The following is a 12512-nucleotide window of genomic DNA, read 5'->3' on the forward strand; positions in this document are numbered from 1 at the left end:
TTGTCCCTGTGGCCCAGCATACATGATGAGCCTTTATGAATTTATGTTTGTGAGAACAGTTGTTTACTCTTCCTTTGTAATAAACAGTGCTACTTTTTCTTTTGCAGCTACTTTAAGGGCCCCACTATCACTGGGTGGCCTAGTAGCTCAGCTGATGAAGAGGAAGTTACCTCGAAACATGTCCACTGTCCAGGTTGTGATGTCACACAGGGAGCTGGCACAAATGAATCCTGGGACCCGTTCTTCTCTAGCGTGTCCGAGAAAGGCAGCCTGTCAGTGACTATTTCTGTGGACTTTGTTGTCTTGTTAATTCTAGTGATCGACCGATATTGTTTTTTCTTTGACGATACCGATATTTTGGCCAATGCATATCGGTATTGGCCGATATTTTTGTACATTTAACATTTTTTACCTTTTTTTACAGGTACTTTTGTGGAGGGATCTGGGGGTCTAAAAGACCCCAAACCCCTCCTCTGCACTTAAAAGCATTCAAAACGCCAAGTTTGGCTGTTTTGAATGTTGTAATTTTTTTTTAATCTGGCGCCAGACAGTACCCGGAAGTGATGTCACTCATAACATCACTTCCGGGTTTTTGCATGGAGATCCGATCAGAGCCGAATGCGACTTTGATCAGATCTTCGGCAGCCATGCAGGCTGTTTGCCTGGGTCTCCCGGTGGGACAGGAGCCCGGGCGAGCCGCGGAAGGCTGGCGGGAGGGGGGGCGTCCCCTCCTGCTCTTTGTAATGACAGCCGAGCGGCTTCTCAGCAGCATCGGTTGTGATTACAAGACAGCCGACCGTCGGCTATGGACGCTGGTACCAGGGTGATGCCTCTAGCTGCAGGTATCACTCCAGTACAAGCACTTTACCAAAATATCAGCAATATCGGTAACCTCCGGGACCTATTCCAATATTTCGGTCGATCCCTAGTTAATTCTATGCCCCTGGTCAGGGTGCCACTGCAATCATCATATTTCTGGGTGTTATGCTACTTATCCTTTGAGTAGTATATACATTGTTTTGAATAAAGTTTTTTTTACTGATGATGATACTACACTTTGATCTTTGCGCTTTCTTCCCTCCATCCCTGTTGTGGACCAATGCTTTACACTGAAACAGGCTCAGACATTCTAAACTATCCAGGACTTTTCACAAGTAAGACCCACCTTGCAGGATTTAATGATAATTACTCCGGAGTTTTTGTAGCTTCTTTTTTTCTTTTGTTTCTTTGGATTAATACATTCAAACTCTACCTGAAATGAGGAGAAATCACATCACAAAGAAAATCCTCTACACATAACAATAGCTTATTAGCTATTCTAAGCCTACTCCAGAAAATGACAGTTGGAAAAATAATGTTGAGATCTGATTAGCCACTATGATAAAACACAGACTTAGACATTCTGAAGATTGATGTGCCTAAATTATAGAAACTCAATTGAAATAGAGAATCTGTCCACATTAGGCTACTGTCTTTGTAAAAGGCTCTCCTCATCGACCCACTGATACTAGCCTTGGCAATGCTCCCCGATATAGGGGAGCTTATAACCTCCTGCAATGTGACAGTGTTTGTGTCTACCAGTCAATCACCAGGCCCAAGTACGCACACATAGTGATGTCATCGCTCACCTTGGAGTCCACCACCAGGCAATAGTGTCAGCTATGACAGAGGCAGGTCCTGCAGGCAGGCGCATAGATTCCTGGGAGAGATGGCGTTCGGCTCCCAGGAATCAATGCAAGCAGGAAGTGACGGCGGCGGACGTGTTCACAGAGGGAGGAAGAGGAAGTAAGGTAAGTATATTTTCTTCTAAAACAAGGTAAGTGAAAAAAAAAAATTGTGATTATCCAATTATTTTTCAGGTGACACGGAGCAAGCAGATGGAGGTAAGTTTAATTTTAGGGTGGAACTCCACTTTAATATACAGTAAGCGGATACTAAAAAATGTTTTTAGGTAAAGTTGATCCAGGGAATATCCATTTGCCTCTCGGGGGATCAGGAAGGAATTTTTTCCCCCCGCTGTAGCAAATTGGATCATGCTTTGCTGGGGTTTTTTCACCTTCCTCTGGATCAACTGCGGGTATAGGATTGTGTATATGGGATTGTATGGTTGGGTTTTCAATACTGGTGTTTTTTTTTTTTGGGTTGAACCGGATGGACTTGTGTCTTTTTTCAACCTGACTAACCATGTAACCATGTGCTGGCAGGGTACCAGTGGGTCAGGGGCCCATTTATACAAAGATACTGTAATTTTTCTCTAAATAAACAAAGCAACAGTGTCCCTTTAAAACTATAACAGATGGTCTTAAATTAGTGACCTCCTTCTAAAAATGATGGTTGCCTGGCTGTTACGTCCACCTGCTACCTGTTATGTTGAGTCTAGGACCCAGAACAAGTAAGCAAAACAAGAACATCAGAGTAAGAAGTCTTTATCTGTACGCTTGTTCTGGATCACTGACTTAAAGAATAACTCCACTTTTGTTGAGAAAAAAACATTACCCTCTGGGTGTTCAATGTACATTACAAGGGTTATAACAAACTTTGTTGCAGATGCCTACCATTTGTTATTCTGAAGAAATCCCTGCATGTTTGTCTGTGTCCATGTGGAAAGTGGATCTAATGAGAGTGGTTTCATAATTGTCATTTATAATTATAATTTAATAATTATCATTTAGCTGCACTTGCAGGGCTCTTATGAGGAAAACTGCAGGGTCTGCATCCCTTTAGACGTGTTCCTATTTGGAGTATCTCACCTAAAATGACATTTTTATTGCAGGGGATGCCAGAAATCTGACTTGTATCTTAGTGCAGACTTCTGGGAAAATCAGTGAGCCAATCACACAAGCAGGAAATTATGTTTCTGGGGGGCGTTCTGTACACAGAACACCTCCAGGTAGCCATTTTGCATTGCATTTACAGAAGGTTACAGCGCTGCAAACTGAAACGGAAAGGTAATTTTTAATAACATTCAACTACACTGGGCACAATTCACTAATTCCAAGTATCCGAGTATGCGGTAACATAACGCACAACGTTTCCAAGAAAAAATTGTGTAATTCATGAAGAAACTCTCCTTAAAAACTCGTATGCATTATCTTTCTGAAGTATGCCTTAAATACCACATGAAACCGCGCGGTAATTTATCGCAAGCAAAAACCCAATGAGGTGGGTATAGAGCTCCAGAAAAAGGGGCTTAGGTAAACCTGAACTTCTGCAGGTTATCAGCATCTTGATCAGCAATTGATCCAGCAGTGTGCGCTTCTTGAAGGTTCTTTTCTTTAACCACTTGCCTACTGGGCACCTATACTTTCAGAGCTCTCACACTTTAAATGGCAATTGCGCGGTCATGCAACACTGTACCTATTTGAAATTTGTATCATTTTTTTCACACAAATAGAACTTTCTTTTGGTGGTATTTAATCACCATTGGGTTTTTTGTTTTTTTTGCTAAACAAACAAAATAATACAAACAGATAATATTTCTCCTTCCTGATGGGCACTGATAGGCTGCATTGATGGGCTCTGATGAGGCGGCACTGATGAGGCTGCACTGATGGGTGGCACTGATTGGTGGCACAAAGAGGTAGCACTGATAGGTGGCACTGATAGGCAGCACTAATAAGTGACACTGATGAGGCAGTGATGGGCACTGATTGGCAGCACTGATGGGCACTGATAGGTAGTACTGGTGGGCACTGATTAGCAGTACCATGGGTACTGATGGATGGCACTGATTAGGAGCACTAGAGGGCACTAAGGGGACCAATGTGCCTCTAACAGAAGCTGTTTAATGGCTTTCTTCTTTTCTTCTTGCTGACAGCGTGAGGAAAAATAAAAGCTGATAACCGGCTCCTGTTTACTTCTGTGATCAGCTGTCATTGGCTGACAGCTGATCACATGTAAAAGGACCCACTGTGACTGGCCCTTTACAATGATCAGCCAAATGCCAAGGACTCGGTGATCACAAAGCGCACTTCGCTAAGGTTAAAAGGACCACTTGAGATCTTCTCTTCCTCCTCTTCTGCATTGCTTTAAATTCCAGCAGACTAAATTCAAAGGGCTTCATCCCTTTTGATATGCCAGCTGCCAGCGTCCAGAAACAACTCCCCACTAAAATCTAGCTGACACCTGCTCCAGCTTGCACTTTTCTGCCTATTTTTTAAACCAACCACTGAGGGGTCTGACCATTGCCATAGTTACCGCACAGTTATCGCAAGCTTTGTCCAGTACCTAATTACCACATGCATTTATTGATTTCCTTTTGTGAATTTACTTTAATGCCTTTTTTATGTGATATTTAATTAGCGTTTTTGGTGTTTGCACTAAATACCACATGTGAGCGATAGTGAACTTACATTTCCATTATCGCATGCTTTAAGTGGTCAGGTGACCGTCATATCGCATGTGATAACCTTTAGTGAATTGTGCCCAATATGACTCATGTCGCTATTGCATATGCTATATTCTTTTTTTTATTTGTTTTTTTTTTTGTTTTTTTTCACGAAAGTGGAGTTAAACGTTTAAGTACAGAAACAAGTGGATCAGCATGACAGCCAGGCAACTTGTATTTTCAAAAGGAACGTTCAGTAATGGCAGCCATTGTGTTTTTCTCATTGTTTCAATTCATGGAACTACACCGGCATTTACAATATTTGATAAAACAGACAGAACATCAGAAATAATGCTGCCAACATGTTCCATGGAAGCAATAGGTTATCATTTTTTCATATAAGGAACCACTTCATTGGCCTTATAATTTAGCTTCAGGGATGACATACACAGTACAAAAAGCAGATTACTTTGGCAGCTTGCTGCAATGTTTCTATTCTCAGCTCCTTTACAAGAAAGTACAACCTTGTGCATCAGAGTTGAAGCTCCACAGAATTTATTGTGGTCAAAAAAGGGCAAACATTTCAACTCAATCGTGTCTATTCTCATCTCTCTATATTTAGTTATTTACACTGGCCTGCCCTCGTGGACACTTTGCTCATTCAGCTAAGAAGCAGGACATTGTTTTAAAGTGAAGATGTGCATGGGCCAGTTGTGGACACTGGGCTTGCAACGCAGACCCAAAACACTTCATTGCAACATTTTAACTTTTAAATCTACTGTTTTAGGCTCAGCTCACACTGTGAACCAAATGTGAATTGCACAGGAACCATAAAGCATTCCTGTTCAATTCACATGCGATTCAGTACAGTACAATTTGAACCCATTCATTTTGAGGCTCATTATGGGCTCAAATCACACCATATCCTACCAAAGATTTGCGTGCAGCAATTTTGGAACAACACTGCAACCGGATCGCATGGTCCTTTTGTATCATGCAATGCAGTTCCAACAAATGCACTGCATTTGCACCCTGCGTTTGGGGTGTCATTAGGATTGCACTGACACTGGATTACAAGGGCAGTGCGATTTGACCCATCCCATCCTGGTTGTGACCACCTACAGGCCACTCTCATCTATGGGCCAGAAACCTTTCTTTTGGCAGATATTGATTGTATATGTTTATGTACTATCTAACTATGGTAAATTTTAATGCAATATTAATAAAATTAATTTTTTATACATGTCTTTTTTTGGCTACTAATATTTGCTATTGCACCACTCACACCCTATAAAGTCCCTTATTTTTACTAGGTGTGGTGGGGACCATTTAGTCCGGCTGACTTTGGACCAGCCCACACCTGTGTTTTATTTGTAATTCTTGTCCTGGGATGTGGGTGTGTTCTGGTGCAATTCTTTCACACCCAAGTTAATTTATTTTTTGTGGATAGGCAGTACGATTTGAATAGGGTGCAGCAAACGCACAGGGATCACAGTATTTTCTGCACCGCATTGGTGTGAACATAGCCTTTTTCATCTGTAGATCAACAGGCTGAGCTTTGATCTGCATATGCTGAGCCCCCGTTCACACTGGGGCGACCTGACAGGCGACCTGGTCGCCTGACAGGTCGCCTGGCATAGAGAAGCTGTGGACCCGTTCTAATAGGAGCGACACAAGTCACTCCGACTTAGAAAAAGGGTCCGGAGCTTCTTTGGGGCGACCTGGAGCGACCTGCATTGACTTCAATGTTATGAAGTCCGTGCCGGCCACTCCGAGGTCGCGGTGCAAGCAGCGCGCCACCACCTGTGAGGTCGCCCCGGGAAGTCGGATCACCCCAGTGTGAACGGGGCCTGGAGGTTAAAGCAATGTAACAGGAAAAAAAAATATATATTTTTTTAACCAAAATTTGTTCTCAAATACGTCATTATCATTGTATCAGCTCTAATTAAAGGATAAGTTCACCTTAGGGAACATGTGACATGTTCCACACATTTTTAGGGTGGAGCATGTAACATATTCCAACTCCTCCAGCGTCTCCCTGATCTGCTGCAACTAATGACAGCAAGCCAGGGAACTTCCTCCCCTACTCGCTGTCACTATGTTTTATTAAAAGCAGGCCTCTGCCTGCCTGGCCATGTCATTCATTCACAGAGTTCTGTGAATGGGAAACTATAAGTACCTACAGCCTTTGCGGCTGTCAGCTTGTAGATCTCAACAGTGGCGGCTAGCGCTCGGTAATTCGGGGGGGGGGGGGGCGGTTTCACCCCCCGTTGATCGAGTCGGGTCAGTCAGTCAGGCGACACATTCCTCCCCCCCCCCTCTGTCTCCTCACCTCGTTCCTCCTGTTGGGGGCTGGGGAGTGCTGGATGGCTGAGCTGCCGTCCTCTTGCCTCCTCCAGCCGCGGTGTGTCTTCTGCCTCTTCCTGGCCACTGGCCAGTAAGATCGCTTTTCTTTTCAGCCAATCAGGAAAGGGGTCTCACAACCCTCTTCCTGATTGGCTGGGAGGAGAGTCAGTGTGACAATAGCGAATATTCATTTGCTATTGCCATACAACTGGGTAGGCTCCAAGCCCACCATTTTCTGAAGCCTATTAGAGCCTCTGGCTCTAACCACGTGCTTCGAAAAAAAAAAATCTCCTATTTGAATCCATGCGTCCGGCGCCCTGCATGTAGATTAGGGGGCAGGATGCATGGATGGGGGGGTGGCGCCCATGCGCCCTCAATGGATAGGCCGCCCCTGGTTCTCAATGAAACTATCAGGGTGCGGCTGAGTGCTCTAGGTAGTTCATTGTCTCTTTCTGCCATTGTGTAACTGCCTGCTTGTACAAGGTACTGCAGCGTGGATCTGTGGCCACAGGCGCAATGCTTTCCAGGCTCCTAGTAAAAAAATATTTATTTTGTACATTGTACATTTTTTACCTGCAAAAAGATGAACATTTATTGTTTTGTTTTGTTTTGTTTTTTTTAAGGTTAACTTATCCTTTAACTGCTTCTTCTACTTTTTTTTATTAATTCAGCAGCTACAAATACTGTAGCTGCTGACTTTTAAATTCAGGTATCTCCCCCCCCCCCCCCAAAAAAAAAAAAATAAGTTAGAGGCTTTGGGGAGAGAGCGAACCAGCAAAACCCACTTAGTGCCGGTTCACACTTCTGCAATGTGGGAAAGCTGCGAATATGTAGCCTGTTCCCGCATCACATCCGCACATCTGGCAGTTCACACTGCCATATGCGATACGCAGGGGGTGTCAATTAAATGTTAACGACACCCCCAGTTTGATTGCATATCGCAGTGCGATCTGCAAGTTCGCACAGAATCGGATCGCACAAGTGTGAACCACTGTGCGATCCGATTCTGAGGCGGCTCAAAAAATGCCTCATGTGCGAGTTTGCTGCAGATGCGCTGCAAATTCAGCCATACAAAGTGTATGACTGAACTCACATCCGCACAGGAGATCGCATGTAAGGAGCAGTGCGCTCCGAATTACATGCGATCAGCGCATACGCAGAAGTGTGAACCGACACTTAAACTATTATTTTCCTGATTATTTTTTTGTTTATTTCTATTTTTGTTATCATTATTATTTAAACATTTTTACATTGCTATATAAATAAGAAAATTGTGGAATAAAATTTACACTTTTTATCTACAGTATCAAGATTGATGTTTTAAAGTAACACCAATCAAAGTAGAAAAAAAGTGAATTTAATTAGTTACCGTATATTTTTTGTCTATAAGATTAAAAAAATAAAATTCTTTATGCAAGACAATATCACCAAAAAAAAGCCTTGTTGGTCCTAAAAAACAATATGTATTACTTTGCTACCTTATGTAATGACAAAGTTATTGTTGAATAAACAGACTCATTACAGAAACATAAAAAATGCTCTGGTCCATAAGGGTGTACAGATGTGAGAGCTGAACTGGATAAAGGAGTTGAACATTTTTCTCTTTTTTTACTGCTATCTGGGTTTTCGTTTGGAGATATTTTCCCTTCACTTCCTGTCCTGCTGGCAATGTTTTGTCTGACGGGGAGTAAGGGAAAATCTGCATCAGGGAACACAGTTAGAAATACAAATTTGACAGATTCTAGCATTCTTCTAATCTACAAAAGAGTGTTTCTAAGGTTATCTAAACCCACAAAGAAAAATGTAATATATTGTAGCTTACCGATGACTTATTATATGTGGGGACTGCGCTGGTCTGAAATCTCAGACAATGCTTTTCCTGCTTTCTTTTGTGAGCTACAAAAACCCTCCTCCCTATGTAATGTAGATGAGAGAAGCAGGTGTTGTGATTCACATCATGAGAACATGAGAATAGCCTAGGGCAATAATGGCGAACCTTGGCACCCCAGATGTTTTGGAACTACACTTCCCATGATGCTTAACAACACTGCAGTGCATGAGCATCATGGGAAATGTAGTTCCAAAACATCTGGGGTGCCAAGGTTCACCATTACTGGCCTAGGGTGACAACACTGCTCCTCCATAGATACACCACAGTGAGTGAATGTTGCCACTCTGGGACAGGAAGTGTGCTACTGGCAGGATCACCGGGTGAAAATAAATGTAACAAAACATGAAAAAACTCAATGCAGCCAAAACATATAAAGCGGAGTTCCACCCAAAAGTGCAACTTCCGCTTTAGGGAGTCCTGACCCCCCGACATGCCACATTTGGCATGTCATTTTTTGGGGGGGGGAGCGGGTACCTAGTTTTGACAGGTACCCGCTCCCACTTCCGCTCGGAGCGCCGCGGCGCCCTGAGCGGAAGTTCTCCTCTCCCCCTCCCTCCCTGCAATCTTCTGGGACACGTCAGAGGTCCCAGAAGATTGCTGGCCAATCACGGCGCGCAGCGCGACTCGCGCATGAGCAGTGGGTACCCGGCTGTGAAGCCGCAAACTGTAACAGCCGGGTGCCCACAGCAGTGATGCCGGCGCCGAGGGAGAGGATCGAGGCTTCCGGCGGCCGCATCGCTGGACCGTTGGACAGGTGAGTAAATGGCTGGAACTCCGCTTAACCACTTGCCTACAGTGCACTTTCACCCCCTTCCTGCCCAGACCGATTTTCAGCTTTCAGCGCTCTCACACTTTGACTGAGAATTACTCAGTCATGCAACACTGTACCCATACAAAAATTGTGTCCTTTTTTTCACACAAATAGAGCTTTCTTTTGATGGTATTTGATCAATACTGGGTTTTTTATTTTTTGTGCTATAAATAAAAAAAGACTGAAAATATTGTGAAAAAACGCATTTTTCTTTGTTTCTGTCATAAAATTTTGCAAATTAGTAATTTTTCTTCACAAATTTTGGCCAAAATTTATACTGCTACTTATCTTTGGTAAAAATAACCCAAGTAAGTGTATATTATTTGGTCTTTGTGAAAGTTATAGAGTCCACAAGCTATGGTGCGAATCATTGAAAATTGATCACACTTGATCACACCTGATGTACTGAAGGCCTATCTCATTTCTTGAGACACTAAAAAGTCAGGAAAGTACAAATACCCCCCAAATGACCCCTTTTTGGAAAGTAGACATTCCAAGGTATTTAATAAGGGGCATGGTGAGTTTTTTGAAGTTGTAATTTTTTCCCACAATGCTTTGCAAAATGAAGATTTTTTTTTTTTTTTTTTTTTTTTTTTTTTACAAATTGCCTTAACAGGTTATTTCTCTCACACAGCACATGTATACTTGCAACTACACCCCAAAACACATTCTACTACTCCTCCTGAGTATGGAGATACCACATGTGTGAGACTTTTTCACAGCCTGGCCACATACAGAGGCCTAGCATCCAAGTAGCCCCGTCCGGCATTCTAGGAGCACAAATTACACATATAATTTCCTGACAACCTATCGCACTTTTGAAGGCCCTGGAGCACCAGGACAATGGAAACCCCCATAAAATTACCCCATTTTGGAAAGCAAACAGCCCAACGTATAATTTTTGAGGCATAATGAGTCTTTTGAATATGTCATTTTTTTCCACAAGTTTTTGGAAAATGTGGAAAGAAAATGAAAACACATTTTTTTTACACAAAGCTGTCCATTTATGCAATATTTCTAACACATAGCATGTACATAGCAAAAATTGCACCCCAAAATACATTCTGCTATTCCTCCTGAGTATGGCGATACCACATGTGTAACACTTTTTCACAGCCTGGCCACATACATAGGCCTAACATCCAAGTAGCGCTTTACACAAAGTTGTCCATTTATCCACTTTAAGACTGGGCCTATTTTTGACACTTGGTGTTTACAAACTAAAATCATTTTTTTTTGCTAGAAAACTACTTAGAACCCCCAAACATTATATATTTTTTTTTAGCAGAGACCCTAGAGAATAAAATGGAGATCGTTGCAATATTTTTTATCACACCATATTTGCGCAGCAGTCTTCCAAATGCGATTTTTTTGAAAAAAAATTCACTTTTTTGAACTAAAACATAAGAAAACAGTAAATTTAGCACATTTTTTTTCCATAATATGAAAGATAATGTTACGCCGAGTAATTAGATACCCAACATGTCATGCTTCAAAATTGTGCATGCTCACAGAATGGCGCCAAACATTGGTACTTAAAAATCCCCATAGGCAACATTTTAAAAATTTCTGCAGGTTACTAGCTTAGAGTTACAGAGGAGGTCTATGGCTCAAATTATTGCTCTCGCTCTAACGATCGCGGCGATACCTCACATGTATGGTTTGAACACCGTTTACATATGTGGGCGGGACTTGCGTATGCGTTTGCTTCTGCGCGCGAGCTAACGGAGGCCGGGCGCTTTAATTTTTTTTTTTTTTTTTTTTCCTATTTATTTTATTTATTATTTTTTTATTTTTACACAGTTTAAAAAAAAAAAATGTTTTGATCAGAAATAGGCATGACAGGTCCTCTTTATTGTGAGATCTGGGGTCAAAAAGACCTCACACCTCACAACTACACTAAAAAAGAAAAAAAAAAAAAAAATTGTTGAAAGAGGAAAAAAAAAAAAAGCAAAAAAAAAAGCGGCCCTTTAAACCGGTTGCTAGGCAACGTCTTTTGACGTAGCTCCGGTCCTCCAAGACCATAGAGTTGAGTGAGGGCCATCTTGCCCTCACTCGACTTCCTGTCTCTGAGGATCCGGGACCGGATAGTTTTCCCCGCTGCCGGCGGGTCCGGTAAGCTGGGAAAACGTCTGGGACGCGGCAGGAGGGGGGGGGCACCTCTTCCCCTGCACCGTAAGGGTAATTCCGCAGCGAATCCGCCACTGGGACCACCCTTATCTGAAAGCCGACCGCCCGCCGTTTCAAAAAATACCGGGGTTATGGGGGCTATCTGCTGCCATAACTCCAGTATTTAGCTTTTAATGGCCGACGCATATAGTCGTTAGGCGGTCAGTAAGTGATTGCATGTATATGACAAACAGGTGACGATGACTGATGGGGTGACAGGTGACGATGACTGATGGGGTGACAGGTGACAATGACTGATGGGGTGACAGGTGACGATGACTGATGGGGTGACAGGTGACGATGACTGATGGGGTGACAGGTGATGATGATTGATGAGGTGACAGGCGACGATGATTGATGAGGTGACAAGTGACGATGATTGATGGGGTGACAAATGACAATCACTGACGGGGTGACATGTGACGATGATTGATGGGGTGACAAGTGACGATCACTGATGGGGTGTCAAATGACGATGATTGATAGGGTGACAGATGACGGTGACTGATGGGGTGACAGGTGACGATGTTTGATGGGGTGACAGGTGACGGTGATTGATGGGGTGACAGGTGACGGGCGATGGTCACTGATGGGTGACAGGTGACGGGCGATGGTGCACGGCGGTACTGATGGCAGTCTCTGGTGACCGGTGAATTTTAGGCTACATTCACATGTGAGCGTAGCGATCACGGGCAGAATCACTGCGATTCTGCCCGTGATCCAGAAATCATTGCAAATCGCGGGACGCCTGTGCGTTGCCTGTGATTTGCAATAGCACCCCAAACGCTGTGCGATGTTGCAGCGATTTCCGCCTGCCGAATCGCGGTAACATCGCGCAAACAACGCATGACGCCCCAAAGAAACTCTTGTACCTTTTTTGGGCATCATGCGATGTTTGCGCGATGTTACCGCGATTCGGCAGGCGGAAATGGCGGCAACATCGCACAGCGTTTGGGGTGCTATTGCAA

The 12512-nt window shown here is 43.2% G+C and overlaps 1 protein-coding gene across 2 annotated transcripts in view; it reads right to left on the reverse strand.

The window, feature by feature from the left end:
• Positions 1-12512, reverse strand: part of CPNE2 (copine 2) — a 253848-nt gene that overhangs the window by 63396 nt on the left and 177940 nt on the right. For both annotated transcript variants that reach the window (XM_082270133.1, XM_082270132.1), the window contains exon 9: positions 1166-1252. In XM_082270133.1, coding sequence (XP_082126259.1) covers positions 1166-1252 — 87 coding nt within the window. The remainder of the gene's footprint in view (positions 1-1165; positions 1253-12512) is intronic.

The sequence above is a fragment of the Pelophylax lessonae genome (genome assembly GCF_965119305.1).
Source record: "Pelophylax lessonae genome assembly, chromosome: 10".
In the NCBI taxonomy this organism is placed as follows: domain Eukaryota; kingdom Metazoa; phylum Chordata; class Amphibia; order Anura; family Ranidae; genus Pelophylax; species Pelophylax lessonae.